The sequence below is a fragment of the Falco naumanni genome, chromosome 2, assembly GCF_017639655.2.
Source record: "Falco naumanni isolate bFalNau1 chromosome 2, bFalNau1.pat, whole genome shotgun sequence".
Lineage (NCBI taxonomy): Eukaryota > Metazoa > Chordata > Aves > Falconiformes > Falconidae > Falco > Falco naumanni.
Window position 1 is genome coordinate 83,280,369 of NC_054055.1, and position 19,617 is coordinate 83,299,985.

The following is a 19,617-nucleotide window of genomic DNA, read 5'->3' on the forward strand; positions in this document are numbered from 1 at the left end:
AATCAGACAATATGATTAAAAAAAAAAAACAACAGAAAAATCAACCCCAGAAGTACAGTTGCAGTTGGTTCTAAGCTGTAGTAAGCACCTTCCTTATTCTTTTAGTGAACTCTTTCCATTCTCCTAACGTATAAATGGCGTATTTTATCTAAAATGTATTTGATAATATTCAAATAGTACAAGTGCATCTTTTACAGAAGTCATTCTTAAGTTCTTCATGATGACCTTTGTGTACATTCTTCACCTTAATTATTTATATCTCCTGTACTCTTCAACCATGATCACTTTCTAATTTATATGTGTTACTAGATCTTATATGCCAGTAGGCAGCATATGTTGAATTTTGCCATTATAGGCAGGCAATTTATTTTGTGACCCAAAAGCACAAAACCAGGAAAATTCCCAGTGGTGAAAGGTATTTCAATTAGCAATTTATAACCCATACCTAGCATTTATGTAGTATAATCATATATGACAGAGTGATCCACTTAGAGGCTGCTTGGCCATTTCCTCTTCCCTCCACCTACTCCAGATGACAGAAGACAGCCCAGTCAGCCTCGTATCTCCTCGTGCCTGTCACAGACCAAATGGACAACTGGACTGTTCCTGCTGTACAACAGGGTACATAACGTGTTGACAGCAGTTGCTCTCTGTAGGATGGGAGAAGGTAGCAGCTCAGTTACCTCTAGCTTCTGTAGCAGTCCTGGCTCTCTTTGTGCTGGGGAAGGCCCAAGAGATGCACTCAGTCTCTGCATCTTGAAGGATGGAAGACAAGTGCTGAGGATATGGCACAGAAAATATGTGACTCTGGCTATGGCTGCTGTGGGTGCTGAGGATGAATCAGATGCGTAGTATGCACCAAACATGCAGCAGCCTTTGACTTGGATTTAATTTAAGTACTTTGAATTTAATTACGGTGTGGTGTTTAATACCAAGATAAATCTCTAAGATGCACTGGCTACTACACAAGTGCAATCAATACTTTCTTTCCAAAAAACCCAAAACATTTACCAAGTAGCTTGTCTAGAGCTTTGACTTTTGGTGCTTAGTTTTGTTGGACGTGTTTTTTCCTTAAACATTAAAATTGAAAGTTTTTTTGACTGTATAAACTCTTAAGACAGATGCACTACACGATAACCATTTTCAGTTGGACATCTGTATCAGGAGAGTTGTTGCAGAGCGCCATGGTTCCTTTCTGCCTGCTTATCAGCTTTCCATGCAGGGTGCCCCAGTGTGTGCGCAGCTCTTCTCCTGACTTGATGTAATGAAGGTTTTAGCTGTAGTCAGTGTATGTATTCAATATTGTAAAAAGTGCTTATCAAAGCAAAATCATCTAAGCTCATGTTTAAATCTACTGTAGGTTAGTCGATCACTGTGCTGAATCAGTGAAGATAAAATATTTGGCAGGTTTGAGCTGAGTCTATGTTTGCTGTTCACTAATGATTTATTTTTGACAGTTTTAGACCTGCCTGTATAGTTCAGCAAAATAGACCCAGAATGAAAGTTCTTACATTGTTTGATGAATTACAAGTGCATGCAGTGTAACTCTGCGGCATCCTTAGGGATATAGAAATGGGGATATATTGCACTTCTTGCTTCAATTCTTTGGTTGTCATAAAATATGCAAAGATAAGAGTTTCACAGACTCCAGAGGGTTGTTTTACATAATGAAAACACAGGCCAGACAATGTCTTTTAGGTAGGACAACTTAGCTTGAAGTTGACAGTGCTAACAAAATTAATCTTCCAACATTTTTATACTTCAGGTCTTCGTTGCTAAATACTTTGTATTTTTCCATAGTAAGGAATTCCATAGTAAGTCACACATTCCTTGTGCAGCTCCCAGAGCACTCTTTAACTGCATTTGCTTCTAAAAAAGCAGTGACTGTGTAGTTTACTTTTAACTTTAGAAATTGGTTTTGACTTGAAAACTATTGATTATCATAGCCAAATAGGAAGCTTTCTCTGTATTTTTATGCACTGTACTGTAATTTGTCTTTTTTCAAGTTAAGTATGTTTATGTGTAACAGCTTTTTGGCTTTTCCAAGTTCTTGTTAAGCTTCTGTGAAAACACAAAAGTAATAAAGCAAAAATAAAAACCTAAAACATGGCAGTAAAAGCAAAACTGATACTTAAAAGGTGGATTCTGTTGGCTGCAAGCTGGGAAGTTCTGGCTGCAAAATTAATTCCTTGCTGGTAAAGAACATTTCTATACCCCCTGACAAAAATGATCCTGCGTTTTCATCAGACTTTTAATTTGTTGTTAATCATGCTTATGGTAACATCTTCACCAAGTGAGAGTTTTTGTGGAAGGAACTGCAGGCATATTTTTGTTTTTAAAGCACAGTCATTTGTATCTGTGGTTTGAGAGTTCTATGAAGAAGCTTTGTAATAAGTGCAAAGGTGTACTGCCCCTCTCTGTATGCACACTTACAGGAACCAGGACTCACCATTTACAGACAAAAATAAGATAACTTCTGAAGGTACCAGGATGTATTATTGTGGTATATTTTAAATAATTGATTCAGCTTGTTAAGACATGGGCTTATAAGTAAACTCTTTCTTTTTTTATCCTCATTTTGTTTCTTACTGTGCAGTACTACAACACACAATTAGCCATTTCCCTGCCATTCATGTTCTTATTTCTACTTAGCTCTCTAACTGTGCAGTTTGAATGTTAAGGCTTTTTCCAGCTTCATCCCTTCCCCCCAGTTACTCTCACTCTCACAATGTCTGTGAACAACTTCTGTGCAAGGATTTCTTTTTCACTCTACTACAGTAAATGGTGATGGCTTTGTAGCACCTTCTCTATTCTCTTGGATTCTACAGTGCCCTCAGGAGTTGGGATTTTGTTTAAGGGATGGGGAAAAGGCTGGCAGAAGGTTTCCAGTACCACAGAGAATATGTTGAAGATATATTTTGGATTGGTGGAACATGATCAATGGGTTCTTTTTGTCTGTACACTGTATTTGTACTGTGCAACACAACTCCCTCCTCTCTGCTCTGATTCTGAATGTGCTTTTGGAGAGAGCATTATACTAAAGCACTCGTTTGTGAACTTTCCAGTTCCAGGAATAATATGCCTCTCAGTTGTTTCTCAGTGTTGTAAGTTGCACTCCTCTTCTGTGGTTTCATTGACTGATGTTGGGGAAGTTGTTCAATCAAATTTCTCCATGTTGCATTACCAAAACAATTGATACTTGTCTGTCCTCAGGAAAAATACCAGTTTGCGGGTTAAAGCCATAATTACAGTTAATTTCAGTGTGAAGATGAAAGTTGGTGTGGTTTAACCCTGGTAGGCAGGTAAGCCCCACACAGCCGCTCACTCACTCCCCCTCAGTGGGCCAGGGAAGAGAATCAGAAGGGTAAAAGTGTGAGAACTTGTTTACGCTTTCTGTCTCTTCCCCCTCCTGTGCTTGTGGCTGCTGTGCTGCAGAACAGGCTGCTGCTTCTGAGGCTCCTTCCTGCTCCCTGTAACACGCTCTGGTCAAACCTTTCATTGTCTTGAACGCTTTGAGCCCCATATTGGGCATCAAAAAGGGTTGTTGTTAAATCCCAGTAGGCAGCTAAGTCTCATGCAGCTGCTCGCTTACTCCCCTTCCAGTGAGTTGAGGGGGAGAACTAGTAGGGTAAAAGTGAGAAAACTTATGGTTTGAGATAAAGAGAGTTTAATAAGTTTAAAGAAAAGGGGGGGAGTTACAAAAAAGAAAAACAAGACCAGGAAAAACAAGTGATGCAAAAAAACCTAACTGCTCACCCCCAGCTGACTGATGCCCAGCCAGTTTCTGAGAAATGTCAGCCCTGGCAAAGTTCCTCCTCAGCTTTTATTGATAAGCATGAGGTCATGTGGTGTGGTCATTTGGGGCCAGCTGTCCCAGCTGTGTCCCCTCCCAGCTGCTTGTGCCCCCCCAGCCTGCTCCTGGTGGGGTGCGGTGGGGTGGGGTGAGAAGCAGAAAAGCCCTTGGCTCTGCAGGAGCTGCTCAGCCATAGCTGAAACATCTCTGCGTTGTCAATGCTGTTTTCATCAAAAAACCTAAACATAGCCCCATACAAGCTACTGTGAAGAAATTTAACTCTATCCCAGCCAAAACCAGTACAGCTCTTTACTCAAACCAGGTATACTTTGTTATGTTTATGATTAAAGTTGTGAACTTTTATCTGGCAAACAGTTTTGTTTCTTGGCTTATGTTTCCTGTTCATTTTAAGGAATATATGCATGACAATGTAGCTGTCAATGTATTTGTCAAGTCTAAAAGGCATAGAAGTGACTAGCCAGCACGTGTATTGTATATGCACTTCATAACTAGTCTGTATTCTAATGAGGAATATGCACTCCTTTTTACATAGTAAAGTGATATTTTGGTACACCAACTGGAATTTGAGGGTCCACTGTGGATTTGAATAAAGAAGGAAAATGAGGTTCATGCAGGTTATGTGAAGATGTGTGTTGACTTAAGCTCTGCTTACAGAAAGAAGAATAAATAGCATGATTTTCATGTTGAAATTCAGCTGAAGACTCAACTAATTGCTGCAATTGGCCCTGATAGGAAGCACTGCTAAGAGAAAAAGTAAGAGACACTGTAAAGAGACTAATTATACAGTCATTTGACATGTCACAGTGTAACTTTCAGCAGACCTCCCAAGATGCTTCAGGACTGTTTGCTCTTCAGCAATATTGTTCTGCAGAGCCTGCCATCTTACCTTCAAATGGGGGAAAACTGATTGCAGAAAAAATTATGTAAGGATTAAATAATTCTAAAACATGCTACCTGCTTTTGGGTTTTGGTCAGTAGTAATTGTTTCCTACATGACAGTGCTGTCTAGTTTCAGATCCCTTTCTGACCCAGTTGATACATCCGACCTTTAACATCTTGAAGCACTGATTTACATAGTTGTGAAAATCCATAAGTATTTTCACTTGTCTGGTTGCTTTCTGGGGTTGTTTCTTTCTTCTAACTGCTACTCCCTTAATGTCACACTCTGACAAGGATCATATAGACATACCTGCTCCCCTCTTCTGTGCCGTATCTGCTATTCCAGGCTTGCTCCCTTTCAGATTTTCATTTCTGAGCTGAAGAATTATTTATTTAATGTAGTCTGAATATAATCTGTATCATATAAATTATACAACAGCACAATGATGACTTCTCAGTTTTCTTCCTACTAACAGTCTACTTGCACTTCTGTTGCTGTTGAGCAGAGAGTTGTATCTTGAACTTTGTTTAGGTTTAACTACCCAAAAAAATTGTGTGTTTTCTGAAAACTTTGTCATCTCCTCATTCTCACTCATTCCAGATTGTAGTGTTAAACATGTTTGTAAACTTACCTATTTGCAGATTCTTGAGGAATATCATGAAGAAAGAAGACACTTTATTTTTAAGCTTTCTTTCCAGTTTTTAACCAACTGCAAAACAAGAATTAACACCTGACATCTGAGGGTTTCTTAGAGCCTTTAGTAAGTGACCTTGCTGAAGCCCAAGTATACCATATCACCTTTATCCTGATGCTTCTCAGCTCTTCCTGAGAGCTCCTCTGATACTGATTTTCTGGTAGATTGGCTTCCCTCAGACAAATCTATTCTCTTTTCCCTAGGGTACCTTATATGCCGAAGCTTGCCTAGTTTTATTTGTCTTTATAGGTTTGATGGTTTTGCCTAATAGGAACATTAGACTCTAGCTCCTGAAATCTTTTTAAAAGATTTGGGTCATATTTGTTGCTTGTGTACAGAGATTGGTTTAAGTGAAAGATTATCCTATATTGAAATGTTTAATGTGTAACATGTAGTCCTGGGAAAGCATTACTCGTTGATATTTCTTCTAAATATTTTTCTCTGAAACCTTGTCTGCTGATGCTGTGCATGGCTTCCTTGGTGCTCCTTCCCTATGATATGTAAAGAATGGCTGTCACATAGAACACATCTGGATCAATGCAAATAGGTGTTTAAGGCTTTCCTCTTAAAGAAAATACTGAGTAGATTTCACTGTTCAAATTACTAAAAACAAAAAAGCCCACATAATGCTATTCCCATGATGGACCAGAATCTTGAACTTGTACTGCATGACTATTTTTCTGTTGTCCTTTTATGTATTTAGTTGCTTACAATATAACATTATAATAACCAAGTAAATGTTACATGATTTACAAAAGTATGCCCACAATACTAAGGTGGTCTTTTGTCCTGTGGAACACATTTCTATTTGCCTTTGGCTTTGAAAGTCACCTTCATTTTTAGCATTGAAGCTGTGCTATGACGTGATTTTCTGAAGACATCTGAAGTCTATTTTTGCAGTCATGCAGTGTCCCTGAATTGCAGTCCTTGTAAATGAAAATTCTGGTTTAAACAGAACACTTTCTTTAAAAGAATTATAGAATTCAAATTTTGTTCAAGCCGCACCATGTCGTTCATGTCCGTCCTGTTCTGTGTGCCCAACCCCACAACCCCTGGCCTGGTGATCGGTGTCATCAATCAGTCACTGACGGTAGAAGAAATATAGACAAAGAAAGAATGATGAGATAATATATACATCTTGTGAAATGATAATTTATAAACTTCACTAGATTCACTAGAATTGATGTTACTATGTAGAGCTACTGTACTGCATAGGAGAATTGCAGAGGACAAGGAACTGCTATTCCCTGTGCTGTACAAATACAGAACCAAGACATTTCTTGCTTCAGCGTAATGCACTAGAATGACAGGATGACAAATAAAAGATCGTGAAAAAATATAACGCAGTTGTAGTGAGAATCAATCAGAAATTGCTGTACAAATACCTTAATTGTATGCTGAAATGTTTAACAAAAAATGTACCATCATACTTTTATGAAAATTACATTTGTGGGAATCTCTTTGTTGAAGATTAAGAAACCTCACCCTTTTTCATTTAAAACAAATATACACTGACTAGTCACTGTCATTTGTTTTAACATGATTATGCCCAGTTTCACCAAAACTGAATGAAGTAAAATCACATAAAAATTAAACCAAGTTTATGTCTAGCAGTGGTGAAGTGTTATGTTTACTTTGTTTTATGATGCTTGTCTCCTTTCTTTTATAAATAGCTTCTGTAAAACCAGAATATTGTTCAGTATTAGGAAAAATCCACAAGTTTTCACACAGATTGGGTATAAAAAGTTACGTGATCCATCAGAGAAGAGGCTGGTAGTCATATTAAAACCGACTTCTTTACACCAGCTTACTTGAGCAATATTACTTGTATGTGTTGAGGGTAATAAATCCTTATTTTATGGAGCTTAACATCTAGCATCTTAACTCGTTCACCTTTCTGGCCTGACATGCCAGGCATGTAAGTCGTTCTTGGTATAACTGCCTCTTTACTCGTCTTTGGATCAAACAACTCCCACCTTCAGCCCCCCATTTTTTTAAAAATGTTGCCCTATGAAGTTTTTATTTGTGCCTAAATACATAAATCTCATTGGTTTCAGTCTGAGAAAATAGTTGTGTCTATGGGACATTGCTCTGAATATTGCTATTACATAGCATCAGCAATTATCAAGATTATTTTAATCATGTGAAAAGGGAAGGCGAGTACCAGGGAGGAAGCGTGCAGCTGCAACGCACGGCTTTGGGAGTCTGTTAAGCAGACAAGTGACTGAGCCTGAGCAAAGATCAGAGCTGATGTGTCAGGGGTTCATGAGAGCTAATTTTTCTGTTCTGCTCTTTATGCTCAATTCTGTGAGTTTATTTTCCTTGTTGAACTACTTTGTGTAGCTGCAGTCACCAGATTTGTCAGCGTTTGAAGGAAGTCTTAGGTAACTGAAAATACACATATGTCATCTCTCCTTCGTTATTTCTGATTTTCCAAAAGCATTGCACACTTTTCCTCAGGTGTTTGACCTTGACATTCATTAAAATGTTGAAAATATAATGAAGGGCTTAGGAGGCTTGAATATTTTAATTTTGCTCTTTAATAAAACTAAGTGTGTCTTCTGTAATTATAACTGAATTAATGGCAGTTGATTTCTTCACCTCATTTTTATGCCATGTATGTTGCTAAATTCTCAAATATTTTCTTGAAAAAAATGCTTCCGTAAATGTAGTTAAAATGCTGATTTCTTTGAAACCTATTAAAACATATAAGTGCAGAAAATCTACTGGTTTATATAGCTCTTTTGAATAGGACACAATTTACTTTTTGCAAGTTTAATCTATTCTTTACATATACAAGGTGGTCATATGAATGTCTATATACAAGATTCCTTATACAGGTTCAAACCACTTCATGGAAATTTCCTTAAAGAGTTAGTGTTCTAGTTTAGTCCAACAGAACATGTCTGAGAACTTCCTGTTTTGTTTTCTTGGATAAACAAGAATGAAATACTTCTGAAAAGTGACTTCCCATTTTCACAAATAGAAGTAAGACTTCTCGTTTTTTAACAGGCAGAAAGAGGCGGGATTGGTAGCTGTACTGTATAGCATTTGGTAATCTTAAATTGATGTCCTGGAGTGACAGAAAGTGGTATCCATTTGTGTAAACAATCAAATTAGAGATTTCTTCTTCAAAGAACTGGAGTGGGGTGTGGTAGTAGATAACCGCTCCTGTGTACATGGTCCAAGTTTTATTTCTGAAGTGCTTTCCAGGTTTAGCCCTGAATCTCTATGAAGCCTTCTGCAAATAAGTTGGAATACAGTCTTACGGACACTTCTGGACATTAGGAAATACATAACTGGGTCTAAGCAGCTGTTAAAAGATGAAAATATGAGCATCACTTCATTGCATTTGTGAATTATTTCCTTCCAATAACAAGATGGGTTTTGTAACTGTGACGTAATGTAGACAAACCGGAACATGTGGTAAGGAACAAAACAGATGGTGAAAATAATGAGTACGATGAAGGAATTCCTTGCTGTCTGGGTGTATTTTCCTGCGTTTGGAAAATCTGCTCTTTTCCTTGAAATTTTCAGAAGGTTCTTGGCAATTTTAACATAGGAAAGTATCAAAAGGAAAAAAATTATCCAAAAAATCATTACAATAATATAATTTAAAATTGCTTCTGTCTTTGCATTCTGTTTATTTCGGTAATGAAAGCACATAGTAGAATTGCTGTCTTCACTCTTAAAGAAAGATGGTGCAACTACTACTACAAATCCTGTAAGTGCAACTGCCCACACTATGCAACAAATATGTACACTTCGTGTAGCAGTGAACATTTTAGGACGCTTCACAGACCTATTTATTTTTACATAACGATCTCGACTAATTAGTCCCAACAGTACTATGCTAATATACATGTTCATATAAAATAGAGTTCCAACAGTCTTGCATAAAATCAGTCCAAACATCCAGGTGTTTTTGGTAACATGATAGAGTATTCGGAAGGGAAGACAGAAAATGAGCAGAAGGTCTGCAACAGCTACATTTAGCAAGTACACTTGGATAGAATTCCTTTTCTGATGAATGCATAGGAAAGCAAACAGGGCTATAATATTTCCAACCAATCCTATAACAAAAATAATAGAGTAAAAAACTATCAAAGCAAGTGACAGTGAGTTGTCATCTAAGGGACAGCTGGCATTGTTTTGACTTTCCGAGGCATTTATGGGTAGGTTAGTTTGGTTACTCCAGAAAACTTCCTTGTATGGAATAATAGTCAGTAAATCAGCTGAAGCTGCAGCCATCATTTGTGAGGATTTTTTAGCTGTTCTGTAGGGATGCAAAGAGAAATTTTAAGAATTAAATCGCCATTGGATCATCTTCACATATTTGCTTGCTTTATTGCATACAGTCTATGTGATATAAACATAAAAGGCAATAACTCAAAAAAGTAAATACACCGAAGTATTGCTGTAGCTGAGTAGAAGAAGGATTTTCAGCCAGATATCATGATAAAATATAAGCCTGGAATAATCAGTTCCATGTTTTTCCTCAGATGAAGTAGGCAAGAACAGGTGATACAGTGTACTCAGATAAATATTTTTGTAATTACATTTTTATTACTGTCTTGTGTTGTTTTAAAAATCAGCTATTATGTTTTGCTGCAAACTTTAGGAATTTGGATTTTTTTATTTATAAGTACAAACATTTTTTTTTTAAGTTCAGGTAGTTAGGATTAGTCTTTCTAACAGAAAAATTTTAATTAAGATGCAAGAATGGGTAAGCATAGCTAGGTGAATTATTCTCAGTGTTGATACAAAATATATAGAAATATATCAAAACAATTTCAAACTCATCAGTATTAAAGTTAAATAAGTGCCCAGGATCTCTCACATACAAGTCACTAGATTTCAATTAGAAAAGCAATTTTCAATTAGTGTTTATTTGGCCATGTAATCCGTTATATGTAACGCTGAGTCAGTACTATTGCAGTAGCTTGTTTTTAATAATTTATATCTTCATGTAAATTTAAGTATTTTTTCCTTTACTGTTCGCAAATCAATATTATGCAAAGAAGATATTATCAGCTGGAAACCACATTAATGCTGTTTTAAACACGTCTTGTTTTATTTGTTTTCCTTGTTGTCATTTCAAAGTTTTAAAATTCGCTAAACTTGTTTTTGACCAGGAAGTTACAATCTGGAAGATAAAAGTCAGCTTTGACCGAAGAAAGAAAACCAAAAAAAGTGTGCGGTTAGAAAAGCAAAATCAAAACGAGCTGTTGAGAGACATGGATAAAACTGATTAGTAATGATACTTCTGTCCTCAATTTGTATGTCATAACGATAAAATATTCCAGAAATTAGTTTATTTAGAGGTTTGGTTTGGGGTTTTTTTTTACAGGGGCAAGGCTTTTTCCCCTAATCTTGCAAAAACTTCAGAATTGGTTTTGATACTCTGAACTTAGCTGTCCAACAACAGTAACAAGAAAAAAAATGACAAAACATTGCCATATACATAACTTTAAAATAGTTTTTCATTTGCATGCTAGGTCTTAAAAATGTGACTTTACGTTTAATACTGTGATACAGCTAGAGCACTGAAAATGGCAGCACTTCAGGGAAATTTCTTAGTAAGATCTAATGTACCTACAGAATCTGAGTTATTGAGAAGACAGTCTAAAATATTTTAACGTCCGATGTTGGCTGATCTTACAGTTACATTACATTTGTTCAGTATGTTAGCAGTTTCAAAAATATGTCTGTTTTCATATTTGCCATTTCATATTGTCAGGTCAAGAAGTAAATGTAAAAGTTTGATTAAAAAATACGTCTTGTAACCTATATACCACTGTAATTTCCTGTTTGTGTTACTTTTCTATAAATATGCTTGAGCTCACGACTTGCATAAGTAGCGACAAGTTTTATATCAATGAGAGACAGACAAATCCATTACACTGCAGATACATTAGAAAACTTTTCACTGCTGTAAGTTTTATCATCTATAAGCAAGCAGGCATGCTTGAACCTTGGTACACTTAAGAAAAGGTTTGAAGGTCAGCATTACTTTTGCAGTTAAGAGCAGTTGTAATAGAAAATTGTTTTACTGTAGCTTAAGTATAAAAGAAGCCACTTACCATTTATATATTAAGGACTTCTGCTGATTTCCAAAACTACTGGTAAAAGACAGGGAGGAGTAACATGCAAGTGCTCTTATTAGAAAGCTAAAGCACCAGCTTCTCTATGAAAGGGATGAGAATCAGCTGACGCAGTACAATATCAACAAGGGGAAGTTTAACTAGTGTTGCAATGGGTTTTTTAAAAGATATTTTTAACTAGGAAAACTCAGTTTATTGAAAAGATCAATTAATTGCTGTTAATTTGGGCTTTGCTGGGAGAGGTTCTCTAATGACATTTTCTCAGAATTTCACTCTGAATTGGAGATCTGGGGGTTTTTTTGTCAGAAACTTGTGCTTCTGGTGAGCAGCGTCGGTGGCTTCACTTGTGAATCACAATTGTGTCGGTACAGCCTGTCTTCTTTTTAATACTGTTGTGGAAATAGTATCACTTTTTCAAATGTTAGGGTAAAGGTAGATCAACACCACAGTGAAATCGTACATTTTGCTTATGTTGGTGTAGTTCTCCCATCTGCTTTCCTCCTTCCCTCGGGCTAGATATTTGAGGTTGGTCTTTTTTACTCAAAATGACAGCGATGAAAGAATGTGAAAGTGCCCAAAGCATGCAGCTTCACATTTTCAATAAAGCAGAAGTGAAATACAATACGCAGAGATAATACCACCTGGTAATACTATTTTGGGTAGGATGTAAGGGATTGAAAATTACATTTCTAAATTTCTAATTTAAAAATATTCTAGAAGTCTTGATATAATATAGCCTAAATTTAAAGATCATCTCAAGAACATTGTCTTGGCTTACTATTTTCCTTAGCATTTGAAATGAGGATTTCAATGTTAACGTTCTTAATATATCATCTGGTTTAGGAATCAAGCTTTTTTTTCCTGCAGATTTCAGTTAGAATTGTAAACAGGCTGTGCATTCTTACTTGCTTGTTCTTGTTGTAGCTCCTTCGCACTATTTTAATTTAAGCACAAGAAGCAGTATACAAATTTCACATTCTTCCTTTTAAATAATATGGTTGACTGCAAAGTGTAGCTTTGAGTAAATGCAGGAAGTCATTCTATATTAAATGCAGTAGTTTTGCTATGTGTATTAAATACTAGATTGTGTTCCGAGAGATTTTGTGTGTATGTTACTTCCTGCTACACCAGTCCATATCAATCCAAATTGTTGTATAATATTCCATTTTTCTACATTACACCTCACTCTTGTTAGTGGAAAGACTGTGGAAAATCAAAGGTATGGATGACTGTGTCTGGAATCCAGTTTAGAAACCAAAACAATTTCCCCTCTCACTGAAATATTTATTAGAAACATCACACGCATGTTCCTTTTCTCTCCTGCAGTTGGAAAGTGATCAGTGAATTCTATGATTAAGGCTCAAAATAGTGTTTTCTGTTCTCTTGTAAAGGATGAGATCCCACAGAGTATATTATAGGCAGGATATTTCTGCTGGAGAATTGAAACAATGTAAGGCTTAAGGGTTAAAGGCAAAAAAGAAAAAGTAATACCAGGTAAGAAATTATAGGCATTACTTTTTATCTCCATGTTATTATGATTTCCTTGTTCCTTGTGAGTTCTGATAAGTCCTGAAAGGACTTTGCTGTGCTTGAGACAATTGAAAGACAAGGAGTCCATGCCAGAAATAGAAAAATATTTTTAAATTAGGAAATACTTTTTTAAAAAGCCAAAATTCTAGCTTCTGTTTGCAAATTCAGGAAAATAAGGTCTAAAATGCGAATTGTATTTCTCAAATAATATAGTAATTTGTCTGGATTTTTGTCTTTTCAGCCACACTGTGTACTGCTTGCCTCAAAAGAGAATTCAGCCCCAGTAAAGCTTGGTGGCTTTGGGGTAGCAATTCAGTTGGGAGAGTCTGGACTAGTTGCTGGAGGTAAGAAATTTTCCTTTGAAGTTATGTAATATTATGTACATTGTACTGCAGAGTTTGTTCTTCTGACACAGCCTGGCCTGCAAAACAAAAGCTTAAAAATAATCTTTCACTAAAGACTTTCTTAACATTGTAATTGCACACAGTTAAGCTAAACATTTACTGGAATGTAACATTGTCTTGTGTACATATACTGAATATTAAATCCCTCTAAATAATATTCAACAGGAAATTATGCTAGTTTGATCAAAATAAAATTGAAAAAAGCTAAGAGTTTCCCACTTTAATACAATCTTTGGCATAATTCTTTCATGCTTGACTACACAAATCAAATAAAAATGCTATCAGGATTGAAATGTATGTCAAAGCAAGTGAGTAAGGACTTACTACAGCTTCGTCAATGCTCCCCTGTTTCTTAGGCAATTTCCGTCAGAATGCTATGCTGTTTAATAGCAAAATCTTACTAGTTTTCACGTGTGACTCTCTTCTGTGTTTTAATATTTCATTGTAATTACTGCAGAAGACATCAGTATCTTGATACGTATGTATATTTTTGACTGTGTTCTGTTTTCTGTGGATTTTATTTCCTCTAGCTGCCTTCCATATTGTTCCAGACAATAGGCTTATGCTTTAATCAGCCTGCACAGATGAAGACCCAATCAATTTTCTGATGCTTTCATTGCCAGAGTAGGAGACCATGTTAAAAAAAAATTGTTAGTTTTAATTTTTTTTTTTTTCCCAAAACAAGTAACTTACTCGCAGTACCATGCTTCTTCAAAAACTCAGATTAATTACTTAGAGGTCTGCATTAATTTGGCTTTTATTTGCTTTTTAAAATAAAAAGCAAATCCAATATAAACACAACGACAACTTCCATTCCCTTCCAGATATCAGTAATACCCTGGAATTATCCAAGTTCTTATTATCTAGAGACCTAGATACATCTTTTCAAAGAAAATACTCATTCGGTTAAGCTACTGTTGTTTCCTTAATAAAAAGGTCACTCCTTCCTGTACTTTTTCTGTGTTTCTCAAATTTTCTGTATATCAGCCACTGCTTTTTTTAGTGATAGTTCCTACACTTTTGTTTATGATTCTCTCATTTTTCTTCTTTGTATTCTGACTGAGCAAATTAATTTCTTCTGTTTCAGCTATTCTTCTGGAGGTAGTCAGATACAGTTTACTTTCTTTCAGACTACTAGCTGTCTCACCAGAAACCTCAAGTTCAACTTGGGGAAAAAATCCTGAATTTTTCCCCAAATTTGTCATGTCTTTCCTGTTATCATTCACTGTTCTGTGATCCCACTCATCGTTCATGTGCTCAGCCTCCATGCAGTTTTCAGTGCTGGCCTGGTCTTCCCTTTTCTATGTAAAAATATTTTCATTCCTTTCTGGTTCTGTTTGCATTACTTACAGAAACTTCTTTTTTAAGTTTCATCAGTGTAATATTCCTCTATATCTGTATCTTTTGCCTCATCCATCTCAGCTTCTGCCACACCAGTCTGCCTTTGTATTTTTTTTCTCTCTCTCAACTGTCATTTCCAATTTGTAGCCTTTTTCTTAGCACTTCTTTCTTTCAGACTCAAATTCCTCTTGTTTTCAGGGATACCCAGAGTAATTCCACTTCATTTATATACCATGGAAGGTCTCAGTTCTACTGCTTGTTTCAGGCTTTCTCCTTAACAGACTCCTTATCTCTTTCTTGTCATCGTCCATTCCAGTCTTTATACCACAAACTACATCTGTTATCTGGCAATTCTTTTCCCTTCCAGATACTTACCTGAAGGTATATTACTAGACAGTCCCCTACACAGCACTTGCAAAATTTTATTTCTTCAACTTTACAATATCACTCCATATTTGTTATGTGGAAGTTAACAATAGTGTCTGTTTGAACTGGGCTATAAATTTCTTGTAAAAATTGTTTACCTATGTAATTGTTTCCATAAGTTATCTGTATGCCTTATGGATAAGTACAGGTAATACTAATTTCTTAATTGACTCCTAAATGAATAGAAACTCTCCATATAGAGACGTTTGAGGAGTATAATAACCAACCTGTTCAATTTCACATTCTTTTTCTAGTTTTTAGTGAAAAGCATTGATTCAGCTTAACATAGTCAATTATTTCCCTTTCAGCATGGCAATTCCTATATTTGGTAGTTAAGACATCAAAAAATAAATTCTCTATTAAATAAAACCTATTACGATATTAACATACTCTTTACTGACCTAAACCCTGCTGTGCTTCAAACCCATTTCAGTGTGCAGTACACCTCAAAATTTTTACAATACTGAAAACACACTGCCTTATCCTTACAGAAAGTGCAATACTTACTAATTTTTCTGTATCTAGGTAATGTGTATTGCCACAATACCCTAGCAGAATATACTGATTATTAGTGTAAATCCCTATGTAGATGACCCTGGTGTTCAAGAACAGAAATCTTGTATCTTTCTTTATTTTACGTTGCTTGGAGTAGTTTTATCTTTTAAACTAGAAAGGGACAGCTTTCCTTTAGAAAAAATACGTCAACATTGGAAGTAGTGTAACTGTAGTAAAGTTCAATTGATAGTACTCTTCCCTTAATGTTGCATAAAACCCCAGCCATTATGTGAAAGCTCTTCAATATCTATGAAGATAACTCTCTTCTGTAGTAGTATTTTTCCTCTTAAAATATAAGTGGCTATATATAAAATATTCAGGGCTTATCAACGTTCTAAAATTCTTTTCCTGCTTCCATGCCTTTGCATTTTGTGCCACTTTTCTTACTTTTACGTTGACCAGCTGTGCCTTTCAAGCCCAGATTCTGTGTAGCCCCAGGAGAACACAGATAAAAGGGAATTTTATTCCTTAACGTCTTCTAAACCTGCCTTCTAGTTTATAGCTTTCACTCTGTTTGGGACTACAGAATTTTTTTAACTTAACAAAAGACATCTTTTTTCCAGTGTGCTTAAATTTTTGGGAAGGGAAAGAGGATTTTTGTAATAAAGTTAAACTAGGTACCAGGTATTGAAAGTAGACCAGTCCCAGTCTTGCTATGTGAGTCCAGAGATAGACTTGTGTTGTTTAGAAGGATAACTACAGTGTTCTTTCAAGCAGATAGAAGGTTATTTAACAGAAGTGTAAGGGAACTCACAATAACAATCTACGACATCATACTAGATGTGATTAATGAAAATGTCTGTGGAATAGATTTTAGGAACATGACTATTTTATCAGCTAACAACCCAGTTGAGTTTATTTTTAATAGAGTTAAATTATTATTAAGTAAATATATATATATATATATATAGCCATAACTCATTTTTCATAAGACCAGAAAGGAAAATGTAAAGAAATACTTTTTGTTCCACTGTGCCCATAAGCTGCAAGGTAATGAATAAGAAGCATGTGTCATCTTCTGATAGGAAATCATTTTCATGAGCTACCACTCTCTGAAGGTCTCTTCTTGCAGTTCTTATGATAAGTGGAAAATTTTTGCTAAGTGTGTTCATTTGAAGCATTGAAGTAGGTACTTTAAGGTGGAATTCTAGCAGAGTGCAACATAGTTACAGATCATCATAATTTATAAGTCAGCTCCTATGGAAAAGGATGTAGATAGGAAACAATCTGTGTCTGCAAGATTATGATGCGGCTGGAGTAGTGGAACCTCTGGGAAATCAGTGATTTAATAGAGCGATCGCACATTATGATCTCTGTCTTCTTCCTTGGACAAATTTTCTTTCTGAATGTGGTATGCATTGTCACGATATTTTCTTAAATAAATGTGACATCCGATTTATCAGATACTAAATATCCTGGATGCTTAATCTTGGGGAGTTTCAGCTAGTATATGGTATAAAAGTTTGAAGGAACAGAAACCATTGAGTCTACAAGTGCTGTTTCGTCCACTTTTGATCTACTTATTTTCTCCTGGTTTGAACTAGTGCAAAATAAGATAACTGTATAGACCTAAATGGTATGAGGTTCTATACTAACTGTCAAGTCTTATCTATGGATCGTTAACTGATTTTCACTTTTTACCTTTAGCAGCAAAATGTCAGAGGTACCATGGTGCTAATCCATTCCAGTATTGATTTTTATGTATTAACAGTTAGCTCCCCTAAGTTGTTTCAGAATCATATAGTACCTTCAGATATCCTAATAAAACCATCATCTTACTGGAAAAGATCTTATATGTTCTTAATAGAAATACACCAAATAAATATCAAGTGTTCTTGGTTCTTCACAGCTAGCTTCTATTAGACTTAGTACAAAAATAGTGAAGGAAGACATTACCATAAATTGCCCTGCAAATGACACCATGCAATTAGGGGGCAGGGCAGAGGGGGGGAATCTTTTAAGTTCCTTTTTTTGTTGTTGTTCCTATCAATGTAAAAATGATCATAGAATGGTTTAGGTTGGAAGAGACATTTAAAGGTCATCTAGTCCAACCCCACTACAATGAGCAGGGACATCTTCAACTAGATCATGTTATCAGAGCCCCATCCAACCTGACGTTGAGTATTTCCAGGGATGGGGTATCTATGACCTCCCTGGGCAACCTGCTCGTGTGTTTCACCAAACTGGATCTTCTTGGTGGTTTTATAAAACCCAGTTTAAAAAACATGGTTTTGAAATGTTGGGGGTTTGCACTGCATAGACTTTTCTTCTTTTCATCATTAGTGTCTGAATGGTACAGCAAATCTTTCCTTTGTTTTCCAAGGAGAGTTAAACATTTGTAAGCTGAGGTCCTACACTAGTATTCTTTTTTCTCTTAAATGGTAGCGTTTCTTTCCTCTGCAAAGCAAAAGCACTGTTTTGCTCCCCCCACACACGCACCTTGAGAAAAAATATGTGAGCTTCTTCAAAGCTTTACCTCTGATAGACTTTGTTTTATTTAAAAGATAAAACTGTGGTTTACTGTCTCTCAGAAATTTCACTTCACATCTGGGTTGATTTGAAAGTGCTTACAGGAGGCTAATGTGTTTGAAAGTCAATTTAGGTTTACTTCCTCCATCATAGTTTTATGGCTGAAAAGGCCATTGAGTCAGTTATTATAATTTGTCTGGTTAACATGTGATCTTTGCTTTGTTCGTTTTCTGGACACTAATATCCAGTTGTCCAGTTGTCTGCTGATGCATCTTTTAAAATACATTTTCTTCAGACAATCTTCTGTGCTGAAGCTGAGTTACCTTTTTTTTTTCTTTTTTTCTTTGTTTTTTTTTTTTTTTTAAATCCATTCACCTTCTCTGTACACCTGCTTTAAACATCTCTATTGTCTGGAGTAATGTGGAAAGGAATTAATAGTAGTAAAGTATTGACCTATCTGATCTGTGGTGTGTGATTCTTTGATTCCTTCCACATTATTCTGGACATCCAACTCTTTTAGAAACTCCTTATTTATGAACATATTTCTTATTACACTATTGTGAGAGGTCAGATGGTGATGTTTATTAGTACCTCACATTTTTTTCCTAAAAATTATTTGTTCCAGTTGTTTCCTTATACATCGTTCAGATACCACTGCTGTTGAAAGACTCTCCTTCTGATATCTTGGTCATCAATCCCCTGCCTTAGGGATGACAAAATCTGATTGGGTCTCTGTATATACTCTTCTTCTTGTGGAAAGCATAGCCCTATTGTCTGGAATAATATGGAAAGAGTCATAGAAACTAAATTATCAAAGGTAAGTCAAAATTTATCTTTAGTGCTTGTAAATGATATCAGATTGACAACACCTGAAGACTGAAGCTCTCTGTTTATCCACAGGAATAATCAGCAAAATTAGCAGTTTTATAAATTTGCAGACTACCAACATGCCTCAAAACTGGCTGATAAGAATGCTTACCTGTAGAAATAAGATGTCTAATGTGTGTACCTATTCAGGCATTGAGTGCTTCCTAAGTCAGCAGACACTTTGATGTAGTCATTTATTTACAATGAATTGGATGGAGGCAAGTATCACATTGAATACATACCGCTGCTGAATCTTCATATAGTGATGATACTCAGTTAATGCTGCTCTAGAACAGATAAGAAGAACCTAGAAGCACATAGACAGAAATTGATTCCAGTCTTCCATATGATTTCTTCTCATATACAGATACAACTAAAAATCATGTGTATATGCATGCATGCAATATTTATTTAAATGCAATAATGTTTTCTTGCGCAGTCATTCAAACATATCTATGAGTGTTCTTATGCTGAAGAATGAAAGACCTGTGGAAGGCAGAAGTTATCTATTCCAGAAAGAAAAATGCCTTTGC

General features: G+C 35.8%; 2 protein-coding genes across 22 annotated transcripts in view; one reads left to right on the plus strand and one right to left on the minus strand.

Moving 5' to 3' along the window:
• The window catches only part of CASK (calcium/calmodulin dependent serine protein kinase), a 226,463-nt gene that overhangs the window by 114,841 nt on the left and 92,005 nt on the right, over positions 1-19,617 (plus strand). For 20 of the 21 annotated variants that reach the window (XM_040585277.1, XM_040585276.1, XM_040585280.1 and 17 more), the window contains exon 6: positions 13,264-13,366. In XM_040585277.1, coding sequence (XP_040441211.1) covers positions 13,264-13,366 — 103 coding nt within the window. Of the gene's footprint in view, positions 1-13,263; positions 13,367-18,931; positions 19,035-19,617 lie in introns of those variants that run through there. The other variant, XM_040585298.1, reaches the window with a different exon arrangement.
• Positions 8,102-11,576, minus strand: GPR34 (G protein-coupled receptor 34). The gene is made up of 2 exons (XM_040585299.1): positions 11,472-11,576; positions 8,102-9,664 (listed from the first exon to the last, which is right to left on the minus strand). The coding sequence occupies exon 2, from the start codon at positions 9,640-9,642 to the stop codon at positions 8,500-8,502; it is 1,143 nt and encodes a 380-aa protein (XP_040441233.1). The 5' UTR covers positions 9,643-9,664; positions 11,472-11,576; the 3' UTR covers positions 8,102-8,499.